This window comes from Melanotaenia boesemani, chromosome 23 (genome assembly GCF_017639745.1).
Source record: "Melanotaenia boesemani isolate fMelBoe1 chromosome 23, fMelBoe1.pri, whole genome shotgun sequence".
NCBI lineage: Eukaryota > Metazoa > Chordata > Actinopteri > Atheriniformes > Melanotaeniidae > Melanotaenia > Melanotaenia boesemani.
Window position 1 is genome coordinate 14,811,067 of NC_055704.1, and position 15,930 is coordinate 14,826,996.

General features: G+C 37.6%; 2 protein-coding genes and 1 long non-coding RNA gene across 3 annotated transcripts; 2 read left to right on the forward strand and 1 right to left on the reverse strand.

The window, feature by feature from the left end:
• The first annotated feature begins 28 nt into the window (after positions 1–28).
• On the forward strand, positions 29–7,535 carry slc5a8 (solute carrier family 5 member 8). Its single transcript, XM_041978130.1, has 17 exons — positions 29–414; positions 498–617; positions 1,364–1,429; positions 1,534–1,585; positions 1,706–1,773; positions 1,906–1,944; positions 2,982–3,097; positions 4,292–4,432; positions 4,663–4,792; positions 4,938–5,026; positions 5,215–5,324; positions 5,426–5,493; positions 5,611–5,697; positions 5,867–6,081; positions 6,289–6,389; positions 6,484–6,572; positions 6,656–7,535. Exons 1-17 carry the CDS (start codon positions 181–183, stop codon positions 6,770–6,772), a joined length of 1,842 nt encoding a protein of 613 aa, XP_041834064.1. The 5' UTR covers positions 29–180; the 3' UTR covers positions 6,773–7,535.
• Positions 4,743–6,731, reverse strand: LOC121635071. Its single transcript, XR_006009345.1, has 3 exons — positions 6,648–6,731; positions 5,410–5,504; positions 4,743–4,823 (listed from the first exon to the last, which is right to left on the reverse strand). It is a non-coding gene; the product is annotated as an uncharacterized LOC121635071 (long non-coding RNA).
• Positions 7,536–9,000: 1,465 nt separating the features above from the next.
• On the forward strand, positions 9,001–15,760 carry LOC121635068 (sodium-coupled monocarboxylate transporter 1-like). The gene is made up of 17 exons (XM_041978131.1): positions 9,001–9,305; positions 10,552–10,671; positions 10,824–10,889; positions 10,999–11,050; positions 11,135–11,202; positions 11,545–11,583; positions 11,742–11,857; positions 11,974–12,114; positions 12,316–12,445; positions 12,954–13,042; positions 13,218–13,327; positions 13,450–13,517; positions 13,635–13,721; positions 14,764–14,981; positions 15,180–15,283; positions 15,397–15,485; positions 15,556–15,760. The coding sequence occupies exons 1-16, from the start codon at positions 9,057–9,059 to the stop codon at positions 15,477–15,479; spliced, it is 1,740 nt and encodes a 579-aa protein (XP_041834065.1). The 5' UTR covers positions 9,001–9,056; the 3' UTR covers positions 15,480–15,485; positions 15,556–15,760.
• Positions 15,761–15,930: the final 170 nt, after the last annotated feature.

The following is a 15,930-nucleotide window of genomic DNA, read 5'->3' on the forward strand; positions in this document are numbered from 1 at the left end:
CACACACACTTAAAAGGTTTCGGTCTGTGGTCCCGTTCTCAGCTCAGTGTTGAGTGAGCAGGTGATGTGCCAGGACTCCCATTTATTCACAGAGGACTGTCTGTTCCTGGGTACAAAACACACAGGACAGTTTGTATTGCTTTTCAAATACTTTGATTTTATTTGAAGTTTTCCACTACAATGTCAGGGCACTCGCTGGTCTCTGGCTCCTTTGCCATAGCAGATTATGTGGTTTTTGCTCTCATGTTGGTGGTGTCTGCTGCTGTTGGGGTCTACTACGCGTGGACTGACAGGAACCAGAGAAGCTCTGGGGACTTTTTAATGGGGGGCCGCAGACTGACGGCCCTGCCGGTCTCACTGTCCCTGAGTGCCAGCTTCATGTCAGCCATCACTGTGCTGTCTAATCCAGCTGAGGTAAGTTAGATTGACCAGACACAGAAACGCTAAATCTTAAATGTCACATTCTCTGAAAATAAACTCATATTATCGCTCTGTAGGTATACCGATATGGAGCAAACATTGGATTTTATGCTCTGTCTTATATGATAACAATGCTGGTCACCTCTGAGGTCTTTCTCCCCGTCTTCTACAAGCTAGCCATCACCAGCACTTATGAGGTCAGTGTGGTTTGATTTTTAGATCAGTGTTGCTGTGGGAAGGTATTTTTACAGCATAAAGTTTTGTGTTGGTGTGTGTTTCTTAGTGAATGTGTGTGTGAATTTCTAAAGTTTTTCATTTCTATTTAACTTAATTTGTAAACTGTGTACACTTATAGAGAAGCCAAGTTCCAGTATTTGTCAACTGTTTTCTTACTGTGCAAATAATAGACTGATAATAGTGTTGGCAAAAATGTAACTGAAATACAAAAGAGCCCTGGGTATTAGGTACTGACCCCGGGCTCGGTTACCTGAACTAAGTCATTAGCTACAGGCATTAAACTATTGATGCCTAGTTAATGTATTTGCTGTTAATGTGAACCTGAACTGGAGTGAGTATAGAAAATGAATTGATGGATGGATGGACATTTACCCACCTACAAAAAATATGGTAACATTTTAAAATGACACCTGAGCAAACTGTACAAACTTTGTACCATTTAAGAAAATGTTGGTTTTCAAATTGGATTGCAACTGGATGTAAAAGGGCACAAAAAGTCTTCTAAGATGTTCATAGATACAAGTTAAACAAATTGCATTGTGTCAACCCACGCTATGAGTGTAAATCAAAATATTAAGTTGGACAAACTTGCAATTACTATTCAGTATTAGGCTTAGAATTGCAATCTGCTGAAATAGCTCATAAAATGTTCATTCCAAAAATGAATCATCTTTCTTATTCTGTCACATGGTCTGCTTCTACTAAGTATTTGGAGCTGCGTTTCAACAGAGCAACCCGCCTGCTGGGAACAGTGCTCTTCATTGTTCAGACAGTGAGTAAGAGGCCAGTCAACACATAATAACAGGGCTTTGACTTATTTGGGTAAAACCACAAATTTGTCACCTGCTTATAGTTTTATCTTATCTTTTGTCACAGATCCTCTACACAGGAATAGTCATTTATGCTCCAGCTCTTGCTTTAAACCAAGGTACGTTGGTATGAGTCCACAATGGTCAGATTCATGAAACATTCCCACATAGAGACACTTAAAACTATTTGGTTTGTCCTGTTGACTGACCATAATTTGAAATCATTCCCCTTTCTACAGTGACTGGCTTGGATCTGTGGGGTGCGGTCATTTCAACTGGTGTGGTTTGTACCTTTTACTGCACAATGGTAAGAACCAAAGTTTGCAAGCAAACAAAGTTGAAATGTAACAAATATTAATTTTGTATGACAAATTTTTGACACCACTGTATGCTCTTCTTGAATTTTTCAACACACACATCTGCTCCTGCACTTTTGCAGGGTGGTCTAAAGGCAGTGGTGTGGACAGATGTAATTCAGGTGGGTTTCAGTATGCAAAATACCATAATAAGTTGTTGGTACATTTAAGCCTTTTTCACAGCAGATATTTTGACGTGAAATTGTGGGACAAGCACAGATGTACTAATCAGAGTTACATTCAATTTAGAGTATGTTTGTTTTTTTTGTGTAGGCTCTATAACAAACATGCACAGGTACAGAGGTAGAAAGCAGCGTCCTTAATACACTGCAGATTGTCCTACTATTTCAAGTCAAAATGCCATGTCGTTTTTTTACCTTCTTTATATGTGTTACAAGACATAGCTTGGACAAAATTGTCTATCATGTCTATTTCTAAGGATTTCTGCTTTGAATCAGTAACCCCAGTATAGAGGTCTGACCAATTCTAGATACTTCCCAGATGGGGCTGTACAGTTAAAGTATATCCTGTGAGGAACTAGGGAAATCAGAAACTTAATAACTATAGGAGAAGTTATTAGTTAAGTGGAGAATAAAGCAAATGAATGAGAGAGCAAGGGGTTGCACCACTCAGCTAGCTGCATGAGATAGCCAGAAGCCTTATGAGCAAAAAACATGCCAGGTCCCACATTGCCTCCTGGCCTGGCCAAGAGTCAGCTCAACTTCTCACAACTCCTCGCTCCTGGGTTACTCAGAGTTGCTGATCTCCTTTTAAAAAAACAAAGAAAAAGGCACTCATATACAATTTTAGCTTTTCTCTGGTGCAGAGATCCCCAGCTCCAGTTCTCAAGACCCACTGTCCTGCAGACTTTTGATGTTTCCCTGCTGCAACACACCTAACACAAATGAATGGGTCACTTGTGCAGAGCTTGTCAGAGATCCATTTAATTTGCATCAGGTGTGTTGCAGCAAGAAATCTACAGGATGGTGAACCTTGAAGACCAGGGTTGGGGATCACTGCTCTAGAGGGGGATCACAATACTTAATGTGGTATCATTTTGTAGTAGTTTAAGTGATACAAATAGATACAAAATTTAAACTATGACAAAAATCAGAACAGCGTTGATAAGAAATCAGTAATTATAAACTTTCCCCTCCAGCTTGGTGTCATGCTTGCAGGTTTCATAACTGTGATCATCCGGTCTGTGGTCTTACAAGGTGGAGTCATTAACATCATCTCAGACTCACAACATGGAGGAAGACTAAATTTCTTGGAGTGAGTATGTAAGAAAACCTCAAGCTGAATGATTTTATTCAGTGGAGAGAGAAGATTCATTTCTCACCAGAAGACCTCACATTTTGTGGTGATAGTTTTCCAAAGTTTCTCAAACAGTAGAGAGTATCTCATAATAGTAAATGACATAAGCCAAGTTACTATAAAAAACAAAGCTCTACTTTTATGGTGCTGAAACATTTGATAATGCCAAAGAGTTTAATCCCAAAATGAATGTTTCAGTAGTGGCTGGGCATCTCTGAATATTCTCATTTAAAGAATGACTGCAACTTAAATACCCTGCAGATGTTTCTTAGTAAACAATAAACAAGCAAGAAATGAAAACTAATTTACTGAAACAAGTGAACAGAAATTGCACATTTTTATGTAACATCCAACCCAACTTTGAGAGTAATATATTTTCTTTTGTGTTAACCATGTTTTACCAGAATACAGAGCATTCTTAGTGGCTGATTTAAACACTGGTTTAAACACTTATCTGATAACTGGTCTTATCTCTCACTTAACTGCTTGTCAGAGGTGGTCTACAAAACCACTTTTCAGCACTGGAATCCTTCTGTCCCTGCTCAAATAGCTTAAAAACACCTACAGTGTTCATACTTTGACTCATGTGATCCTGATGACCAACACAATGGCGGAGAAGGTCAACAACTCACACCTGAACTCCTCCACCCTTCAAGTTCAAACAACCCCAGAAAGAATTCAATGCCTGAGATTTCCCACATTTCAGAACTAATGCTGCATTTCAACCCCAGGTACACTTTCCAGGAAACAAGGGCTCCCTCAAATTAGTTAAGACACAAATGAAAATACCGAAGAAATGTGGATCTTGTATAGATTTTGTGTTAAAACAACTGAGTACTATTTAACAGTTGGTACAAAAAAGAAAAAACATACACATCTATGATCTGATGTTATACACTACAAGTCAGCTTTGTTTTGATCAAATTCTTTGTTTCCTACTGTTAATTAATATATTTTTACTAATTTAACACTAGTATTCATTGTTCGTGGTTCATCTATATGTAATCTTTGTGAATGGTGACAGTCAAAGGAACCAGCTCTCTTAAATAGATTAGCTAACCTTAGTAATAAAAACACATAACCTGGCATTAAATAAAAAAAAAATGCTCAAGCTCCCCAAAGACACAAATTAATATTTTTCTTTCTCATCAGCTTTGATGCAAACCCTTTGAGGAGAAACACTTTTTGGACTTTAACTATTGGAGGGACATTTATTTGGACCAGTGTCTATGGGATCAACCAGGCCCAGGTTCAGAGATACATCTCATGCAAGACCATGACTCATGCCAGACTGTAAGTCCACAAGACACTCGCACCTATCAGGGTAGATGAGATGATGTAGCTTATTCTTAAAGAAAAGATGCACATACAAACAACAAACCTTTTGACATCTTAGTGATGGACTCATACCAATGCACAGTGATCAGCCTCACATGAAATACACAGCATTAAGAGACAAAGATTACCATTTTTCCATATTTTAACATATATTTTATTTTTTCTGTGTCTGTTATTATTTCTAGTTCCTTGTACATCAACCTGTTAGGCCTGTGGTCCATCTTGCTGTGCTCAGTGTTTGCAGGAATGTGCCTCTACTCGGTCTATAAAAGTTGTGACCCATGGACCACAGGACTCATCTCTGCTCCTGATCAGGTACAGCTCCTGAAACCTGCGCTAGGACTTTCTGTAAAGAAGAGTTAGAATTTCAGTGACTTTTAAACATCAACTCCTGGTTGAAGAATCATTGCAAGAGCACACTGATTATTTTCTTTAACTCTATATCACTGTTCCTCTGTAGCTGATGCCATATTTGGTGATGGACATCTTGGCGGACTACCCTGGCCTTCCTGGACTATTTGTTGCAGCAGCGTATAGCGGATCCCTGAGGTTAATATTTAAGATTGAAGCTATTCTTAACAAATCCACAACACACATTCAGAGATTCAAATGTTCAACACGTTAATTGCAGCCCTTCTTCTTTTGTAATTTGTATTATTGCTATTTTCAGGGTAGTTGTAAAATAGCTTCTTGACTAAACTGCTTTGGGTGTGCTTGGGGCCAATTAAAACCCCCAGCACAGTGTCTTCCAGTATAAATGCACTGGCTGCAGTGACAGTGGAGGACATCATCAGACCCCACACCAACATGTCTGAGAAACATCTGTCTTGGATCTCAAAAGGGATGAGTGAGTGAACAGCCTGTCTTTACAGTGGATTAACTAAATTATTTGTCTGTTAGAAGCTTGCAAGGTAAGGTAACAAATTCTTTACCACTCAATGTTTGCAGGTCTTTTTTATGGAGTTGTATGCATTGGGATGGCTGGACTGGCCTCACTAATGGGGGGCATCTTGCAGGTGGAGTTGATCTGAAAAATATTAAATCAGGGTTGATTATATACTTTTCTGTAGTTTTATGATTTACTGTAAGACTTCAGTCTATATTTCATGACACATGTGCTTCCTTACATAAAGGCAACCATCAGTATTTTTGGGGTCATTGGTGGTCCTCTACTCGGCTTGTTCACATTGGGCATCCTCTGTCCATTTGCCAACTCCAAAGTAAGTTTTTTTTTTAGTTCATTGTACTTTTAAGTATCATAGTTCCAGTGACCAATGCTAATAATTTAAAGGATATTGATCTACCATATATATCAATCTCTCTCCTGGGGTCTGTTGTATCAGTGCTCATTTTCCCATGGATCATTTTAGCGTTTTAACTGTCTTCTAGGGAGCTTTGACAGGTCTTGTGTCAGGGCTGGCTGTGTCTCTGTGGGTGGGAATTGGAGCCCAGATATACCCTCCCCCGCATACGATGAGCCGGCCTCTGCCGTTGTCCACTGACGGCTGTAACTTCACCACAACAAGCAGCAATAACTGGACATCCACTGTTCTCCCAACACAACAAAGCTTCACCACTGCAATCCCAGTTCACATTGATGTCAAGTCAGTGTCTAAATGATTATGAATGAACCTGGATTTGATGTTGCTATATGAGCAGCTTCAGTTTAATGACAGTAATGAAAATAAAATTAAGATATCTATGATGGACAATTAATAATATTCTATAAAAATGCCCCTCTGCTGAACAATTTGTTTAATAATTTCAGTTTTAATTCCCTGCTTTAATGTACCACTTTCTCCCATCACCAGGCCTGTGCTTGCAGACTGGTACTCCTTGTCCTACCTTTACTTCAGCCCAGTTGGAACCATTATAACCATTGGTGTGGGACTGATAGTCAGTGTGATATCAGGCAAATAACATTTTTCTGAATACAACATTATCAGATCATGCTGTCTTACCATTTCCTAATGAGCTTTTTTATGCTATTTTAATGCATATTTAAGGAGGTTGTAAGCTGAAAGTGGAGCCCAGGCTAACAATAATGAAAGAAGATACAACTCTTTATTACTTAATCAAGTGTTTCAAAGGCAGAGTAAGTACTGATTCACTGAACAAATATCAAACATGATAAAGAAATGACTTCAAGTCCCTGTTTTTGTGTTCTTACCTGTTTAGGTCAAGAGGCGCAGTGGGAAGCTTGATCTGAAGAACAGAGAGAAGAAATTTGGCAACACTAATCCTGCTTTCAATGATGTTGAGCTGGACTTAACAAAAAGCAGTGTTGCCCCATGAAATGTATTTCATATTATAGTAGGTTATACAATTTTTGTGCATTGAAACAGTTTTTCCATGAGTTTATAAAAGAGTTGTCCATGAAGAAATGGAACAACGCTGTGACTGTAAAACACAAATAGAAAAATCCATTAGGTTAAATTACTCTTAAATAAAATAAAGAACACAACTAGGAATCATAATTTATGCAGAAAAAAGGGAAAATTAGTGAAGCACAAATGAAAAGATCCACAGGGTTCAGTTATCATCACAGAGTCAGCTGAAACAGGGAGGAGCATTTATTGGAAAAAAATGTTTTTAGCATTTCTGTGCAATGAACTTTGAAATACGCTTTGATGAAATAAACATAACATGACCATACGATTAACACCAAACCCATGTTAGCTTACACATGCCATGTTTATCCATGTTTCTGGCATATCTATAATCAAGCTTGTTTTAGGATTTTATGCAAAAGGAACACCACCGATCCAGAAATCTGGAATTTACTAATGGGGATTTTTTCAGCAACCTAATGACTATCATGTCATATTTTTTTTGCATTTCCTTGTACGGTCTCACTCTCCAGGCTGTGCACATCAAATAGATGGGGCATGTTATCCACAACAACCATTTAAACTGAAATCTTTTGAACTGGAATTGTCAGTCTTAGTTTTACTTGACCTCAGTGCTCCATTTGATACAGCTGACCACAATATATTATTCAAACAACTGGAGACCTGGATGGGCCTCGCTGGCACAGTACTAAACTGGTTCAAAATGTACTTGAAATGTGGAGTTCCCCAAGGTTCCATCTCGGGGCCTCTTCTGTTTAACATCTACATGCTTCCACTGGTACAGGTTATAAAGACCAACAAAATTAGTTATCATAGCTTCGCAGATTACATGCAGATATATATTACAATGTCACCAGAAGATTGAGGTCCTGTACAGGCTCTTGGTAAATGCATTGAGGAGATTAATGACTGGCTGTACCTGAACTTTCTTCAGTTAAACAAAAACTGAGGTGATTGTCTTTGGAGTCAAAGAGTAACAGTTAAAGGTCACCAAAGAGCTTCAGTCTATACACCTAAAAACAACAAACCAGGCCAGAAATCTGTGTTAATGTGTTTTGAAAAACACATTAAGGGAATCACAAAGTCAGCCTACTATCATCTTAAGAACACAGCACCAATCAAACATTTGGACACACTTTCCCATTAAATCCAATAGGTAAATGTGTCCAAACGTTTAACTGGTAGTGTATATGAAGGGTAAAAGATCTGATGTCACAGCAGGACCTGGAAAAAATAATCTATGCTTTAGCTTGATTATTGTAACTGTTTTTACAAGTCTACCTAAAAAATCAATTAGACAACTACTGCTTATTCAGAACTCTGCTGCTCAAGTCCTCACTAAGACAAAAAAAGTGGACCACATCAGTCTAATTCTGAGGTTTTTACACTGGATGCCTGTTCATCAGAGAATAAACTTTAAAGTTCTGTTGTTGGTCTATTAAACTGTGAATGGTTTAGGACCAAAGTACATCAGCAACCTCTTGACCCACTATGAACCTACCAGACCCCTCAGGTCATCTAGATCTGGTCTTTTGTCAGTTCCCAGAGTCAGAACCAGACAAGCTGCATTCAGCTTCTATGCTCCACACGTCTGGAAAAACTCCCAGAAAGCCTCAGATAAGCAGAAACACTCCGTTTATTTAAATCCAAGTTAAAGACTGTTGTGTATGAATTGTTTTTATTTAAAAGTCCAAATCTGCACTGTTTCTTTTAAGCTTGAATTTTTAAACTTGATCATGTTTTTAATACAGTTTTTATCTAATGTTGCTTCTTTTTCCTTTCTCTCTTTTTTTAAATTATGCTTCTTATTTTCTGATGTTTCAATGTTTCTCTAAAGCACTTTGAATCACCCCTTTGTTGAATTGTACTATACAAATAAACTTGCCTTACTTTGGTGATCCACCATTACCTTATCTTACCATTACCTTATTATCAGTCTTCTTTAAATTCAGAGATGTCTCCATTAAAATGTATTTGATTAAAGCGACAGGTTTACCCTTTTCAGCTTCCCCAAAGATCCATTTATGTTGGATCAGGGATTTATATTCACTGATCAAGTTGTACCTGCAAGTTGTACTTTAGACTATGTGTACCTCCTGTTCTGCAGTTGTGCAAAGGAGATACACTTCAGTATAAACAAAGGAAATTATTTACTCACATTTTAGTGACGTAGGGTACGACCCGACTGAACAGGTTGAAAAACCAAGAGTGATCCTTTCAGTTCTGCAATGACTTCTAGGAAAATGTCAGGGTACTCACAGAAAGATGGTTCCATTGGAATAGCTGACTATGTGGTGTTTGTCCTAATGCTGGTGGTATCTGCAGGCATCGGGGCCTATTATGCATGGGTGGACAGAAGCAAGAAAAGTTCTGGGCACTATTTAACTGCTGGCAGCAAACTAACTGCCCTGCCTGTGTCTATGTCCCTGACCGTCAGCATCATGTCATCTATCACAGTGTTGTCTAACCCAGCCGAGGTAAGGTAACAGGACACAAACTTCCACTTAACAGCAGAAGCCCCTTTTCTTGGGGACAGAGAGACAGCTCAAGATGCTTATTACACATTTAAAACTATCACTGGGTTTGATTAAGGATAAATTAAGTTTTTGATAGATTTTAAAAATGAAAATAACATTTACTGTTTTCTATCTCTTTTTTCCAAAGCAAGCATGTCAGTGATAGATGGCTAAACAGCCTCTTAGCAACTCCAGTTTAAAAGGAGATTTGCTGCAAGTCCCAAATAGCTTTGTCCGTGTGAATTTTTGTTCTGCTCCTGCATCCACATATAGCTGTAAATCCAACGTTATTTATTGTGTGTTCCCAGTCTCTGTTCATTCATGACTAGCTTTCCAGCCTTACCAACATGTCTTTATTAGTAACCTTAGCTTGTTTGTGTTTTTTTTTTTACTCTTGCCTCATCCTTGTCTATATTGTGACTGCGCTTCTGATTTTTGATACTCACTTTGATTTAGGATATTTTGGCCATTCCTTTAATAGCTGTTTCTCCTTGTTGAATGCTTTGAATCCTGCTTCACTTTATAAGCTACATCTTTGGGTTTTATGGGGATGTGTTTGGTGTTTGGATCTGACGTGCAGTTTTTGGATAGTAGTATAGGAAGATCTGTAGCTAAACAAAACGTGATTAAAGATATTACCACATCCTTGAAAGCAGGATTTGTGCCGAAGTTACTTGACGGAAAAATCTTTTAGATTGATTATTGAGATTATTGTATCCATCTGTGAGAGACACAGCTAGAGATGGGGTATAAAAAAAAGTGTCCTAAGTTTGGAGCCAGTTAAACATTGTGTGGCAACCTGTGTGTTGTAACTGTGTGTGGACTCAGTAAACAGCTTTGTTATCACCTCGATCTGATCATTCTGTCTGTCATTCACTGAGAATTTTTCTAACATTACTTCAGATAGATTGATTGGTTTTACATTGCTTCATGACATTATTAAGTTATTTCAATTGATTATATCTAAAAGATGGACATGACCATCTGGTTGGAAATGAGAAACCAGTATAGCAGTGCTTTACAGGGTGGCACAACCTCCATTAGACCTCAGTTATTTGCTTTGAAATGAATTTTTTTCCACAGAAAAATGCAATGTCATGAGCTAAATTCTCTCTTTTTGTGTCATTGCTCTCTATACTCAAAACTTTGGTTGCTTTACTAGCTTTATGAAGTCTGTTTTGACAAACTAAAGCTCTCTTGTGTTTAGGTGTACCGCTTTGGAGCCATTTATGGACTCATTGGCATTGCCTATGTACTTTCAATAGTGATCACATCTGAGATCTTTCTTCCAGTCTTCTACAGACTGGGCATCACCAGCATCTATGAAGTAAGTATGTTTCTGTTTTCAGGTTCAGTCTAAAGAAGAGGAAACTCAATGAGTTTTCACACTGCGCATGTTATGGTAGGAAGGAATCTCTTTATACATTAACAAAAGCGAGGTTTGTGTTTTCCTTGTTCATGTTGTTTCCCTTTACAAAGTACCTAGAGCTGCGTTTTAATAGAACAACCCGCCTGCTGGGAACTGTGATCTTCATTTTTCAGTCAGTGAGTGAGAGACATTATCATGACATGGCTTCTTTTCCACTGGTCTAGTCAAAATCTTTTACCAAAGCTTTGTTCTGTTGTTTCTTACCCATGACTTTTTCTGTCACAGACCCTCTATGCCGGAGTCTGTATTTATGGCCCAGCTTTAGCTTTAAACCGAGGTATTTCTGTTATATTCAGTCGCAGCAATGAGTCACATCTACAGTTTTCATCACTCAGTTTTGTCTCTCTTGCTCTCTGGTCAGTTATAGGTATGGATATATGGGCTGGAATTACTTTAACAGCCTGTGTTTGTACTTTTTACTGCACGCTGGTGAGTACACGAATAAGTAAAAATCATTCAAATTTGCTGTCATAAAAAAATGTGGCAAGTAGAATTTAAATATGTAGTAAATGAACTGATTAAAAGTTCAAGTAAAATATTTGGACACAAACTTTTTTGGGTTTTGTCCAAACGTTTTACTGCTTCTGTAAATTCAAATGGGATTTGAATAGGAAGCATAATTTGATAATAATTGAAATAGTAACATCAGTTGACAAATTTAATGTTTACAATAACATCAGATGTCAGCATTGTTCAGTATAATTTCTACCTCCATATTTTACTGTCAGGCAAAGGGCATTTATATCTGCATTTGTATCTTAATTATTGCAGGGTGGGCTAAAGGCAGTGGTATGGACCGATGTATTCCAGGTAGGTTTTTTTATTACAGGGCGACAGTGATGATGTCTTTGAATACAGAAATACGCTATTATTATTCTTACTTATTGTTACACAGCAACATGAAGAGAACCAATGTCTGAAAAAAAAGAAAATAAATAAAACTGCCTATATTAAATTTTATCCTTTAGATTGGAATAATGCTCTCAGGCTTCCTGGCAGTTATAATCAAAGCTGTGATCGTACAAGGTGGAGTCTCCACCATCATTTCAGATGCACAACAAGGTGGAAGACTCAACTTTTGGGAGTAAATATATATTTATCATTTTAAAAAAATAGATTAATACTTAAATTTAGGAAAAAAAAATTTCAGGTGAAAAATATGAACAACTTTTGAATCATCCTGTATTCATGTCTCCCCAGCTTTGACATAAACCCTCTGAGGAGACACACTTTTTGGACCTTACTTGTTGGAGGTACGGCGGTCTGGAGTACTGTGCATGGGGTCATTCCAGCTTCAGTTCAGAGATATATCGCCTGCAAGAACATCACTCACGCCAGAATGTAAGTTGTATTTTTGCAGACAGTCTTTTCTGAGATCTGTTTACCTCATTTCAAAGACCTAGCAAGACCCAGAAGATTTTTGTCCATCCTGATTACCTAAAATCTTGGTAAAGAGAGTCCGCTCTTTAAAAAAAAAAGACTCATTGTGTTTAATCTTTACATCAGTTTATTTATTTGTTCATTTATTTTGTGTGTTCCCAGAGCCGTTTTCATCAACTTGTTAGGTCTTTGCTCTTTCCTGGCATGTGTGGTGTTTGCTGGACTGTGCCTCTACTCAGTCTATAAAAGCTGTGACCCACTGATGGCTGGTCTGGTTTCTTCTCATGATCAGGTACACTGAAAAGCAGAGATGTGGTTGTTTTCTTTTATTCTTTTTCCAGAAGATCCATGCAAACACACACACACATGGGTGTACCCATGAGAAAAACATGTGCAGTAGATGTGTTTAAATGCCACCATTTGTATGTCAATTTATGTAATAAGCTTAACCCTTTAGGCACCAGAAAATGGTCAAATTTGATATCAAGAATTCAAACTAGCCATAGCTTGGAAGCTGTTAGAGATAAAGGCATACAGTAAATGAGAAAAATGTTAAATATGAGCCTGCGTTTATGATTGGAGTAAATTTACTCATCTGTTTTGCATATTGAACAACAATTGGCAAATAGTTGAGAAACTACTTGATCAACAGTAATAAAGGGTTTTTATATGTGTTCTTCTGCTGTAATCTGCTCTGTATCACTCATAAGGTTGTCTTTTAAACTTGATTTTCCTGATAAAATTTGAATATTGCTACCTTGGTGCTTAGGGGGTTAATATTAACTCTTATTTCTTCACAGCTGATACCAAATCTGGTCATGGAAATCTTAAAAGACAATCCTGGTCTTCCTGGACTTTTCTTTGCTGCTGTTTACAGCGGTTCTCTAAGGTTTTTACTCTACTTTTTTTCATGTTACTTAACTATGCAGCAGGAATTTTAAACTGAAACACAACAAGTGTCTCAAAATGTTGCCTCCTTGCTTTAATGATCATCATCTGAAACCTTATGATTGCTGAATCACATATTGAAAAGAAATATAATCCTTCATTCATTGCCACTCCAGCACAGTTTCCTCCTCCATCAATGTACTGGCTGCAGTCACTGTAGAAGACCTGATCAAACCATTCACCAAAATATCTGAAAAACATCTGCTCTTTATCTCCAAAGGGCTGAGTAAGTGACTTGTAATTGTTTGCAAGATATGCAGCACATCAGCGGATTTCTATGTAAGTAAATATGATGATAAACCTTTGGCGAGGAAAAAAATCTCAGTTTTTTAATATGCGTTGTTGCAGGCTTATTTTATGGGATTGCCTGCCTTGCCATGGCAGGACTGGCAACAATCATGGGAGAGATGATGCAGGTAAAATGATTTGTTCAGTGCAGTACAATTTTTTAACCCCTATGAATGGAAAATAATGGGGTGATTTTCTTTAAACTATATTTTAAGACAAAACTTTCTGTGTATTTTTGTAAACAGGCAGCTACAGTTATTGGTGGAGTGACTGGAGGACCTTTATTAGGCCTCTTCTCTTTGGGTATACTCTGTCCATTTGCCAACTCCAAAGTAAGTCCATCCTCAGACTCCTGTGGTTCATATTTTGGTTGAAATAAGAACCATAAAAGACTAATTATTCTTCCACAATCTTAAGAATTACTTACTAAACAGAAATCTAGGTTCAAGTTTGACATAAAACATCATTAAATTCAGCTGTCATGATTCGTTTTTTTTTTGCTGTGCATGTTTATGTAAATGCCACTGCACCATTAAAAGAAAAAGTAACAAGACATGCAGAGAATTTTTGCCAATTTATACGCATGTTTGACAGACACTGAGCCAGCATGTGCTAAATGGAAAATGTTATCCTGGATCAGGCTCCAGGAAGGTGCCAACACAAGGCAAAATAGCTAAGTCGGAAGTTTGGCCGCTGTTATGCAGTAAGAAGTCAGGAATAAACCATGTAATGAAACCCAGGCAAATGTTTACAATGATGCTTATCGAGTGTTTAAATAAATGCCCTTGTTTGAACAAAATTTCAGTCAAAAGATAGAATCATTTAAAGAAATCATCTTTCCAAAGCCTCAGTCTAACATTTACAAATCCCCTAAAAATGATAAAATGATAAATGATGCATTTTATAAATTGATAAATTGCCATTTGATAAACTGCCATTAAAAAACTTTTCTCTGCAGATACAAAATAGACATCCCTTGCTATAGTACTTATAACTGATTTTGCTGACTTTGCCTTACTGTAATGTCATGCAAAATAAAAAGTAAATTGTAAGTAAATGTGAAATCATTAGTCTCATTATCGTTAAAGAAGCTTTGGTCATCAGTAAGTAGCAGCAGTTGGCTGCTACTTACTTTCTTAATTCTTGTGGAAGTAGGAAGGGTGGACATTTTTAACACAGTACTTCAGCAATTTGATTTTGTTTATGTAAATAATGACAGCGTAACACGTAATTTCTGTTCACATGAAGTTGTATTCACTTAGTTTTCAGACTTTGTATGAACCAAATGATTTATTTCCTGATAAGTAAAACCTTAGAAATGAGATGTTCTTTCTTTTTCAATTGACTTTTCAACTGTATGTGTTTTTGTCCCAGGGTGGTTTGTCTGGTCTTGTGTCAGGGTTAGTTGTGAGCTTGTGTGTTAGCATTGGAGAAATGATATGCCCCTCTCCTCCTGAGATGACCCGACCACTTCCATTGACCACGGAGGGTTGTAACTTCACCATTGCTGGCGGCCGCAACTGGAGTTCAACTGCTGTACCAACAGAGCACAGCTTATTTATCACAGCCCCAGTGCAGAACAGTGAGGACATGTGAGTTTATTACTTGCTATGATGAATAACTGAAAATAATTGTCTACTTTATAAGCAAGAGTCTAGTAAAGCCATTTCTAAATAAACAAAAATGTACACACAATGTATTCAGGAACTTCTGAACAAACAAGTTATGTAATATCCGGTGACCACATAACTTGACAGAAAGTGATATGTATTTATTTCTCCCACTGCAAGGCATTCACTGGATGGTAAATGGCACTTTCCCTCTTACCTTTATATCTGTCTCATTGGAGCTGTGATTGCTCTGACTGTGGGAATGACAGTCAGCCTCTTGACGGGTAAAGTAATATTCTTTTTCTTTATTGATTGTCTACACTGGGTACAGATTTTTTTTTTTTTATTATAAAAATGTAGCATAATTGCTTTAACATGCTCCCACTGGATATTTCAGGAGGCAGGAGGGAAAATGTGGAACCAAGACTTCTTTTAAAGAAGGAAGACTCAGCTTTCTATAACCTTTTGAAGTCCCTTTAAGACAATGTAAGTGTTGTTATGGAGGAAAGGTATCAAAAGCTGCAGGTTTATAACAGCTGCTGACTCTCCTCCTCAGGGTAAGAGAAAATCAACGAAATGTGACCTGACATTACAAGAAGTTGGCAGAACAAATCCGGCTTTCTGCAATACAGAGGAATGACAAAAATGAGCTTCTTTTAATCCAGCTATGGTGTGATAAGTAGGCTTGCTTTTATTAACTTTGTTCATTTCCAAGTAACTAATAAATCCAAGATATTTCATGTTTTGTCTCATCATCTTTATGTCATGGTTCCATCCATTCCTGCATTTCAGTAGAGCAACATATTCCCAAAAATGATCTCAACATATTATCTGCAGGTCAGGGCTGCAGGAAGGTCGGTCCATCTGTACCTTCTTTTAACTCAGTCATGAGTTGGTATGGTTTTACATTTCCTTATTGAAAGAAATGTAT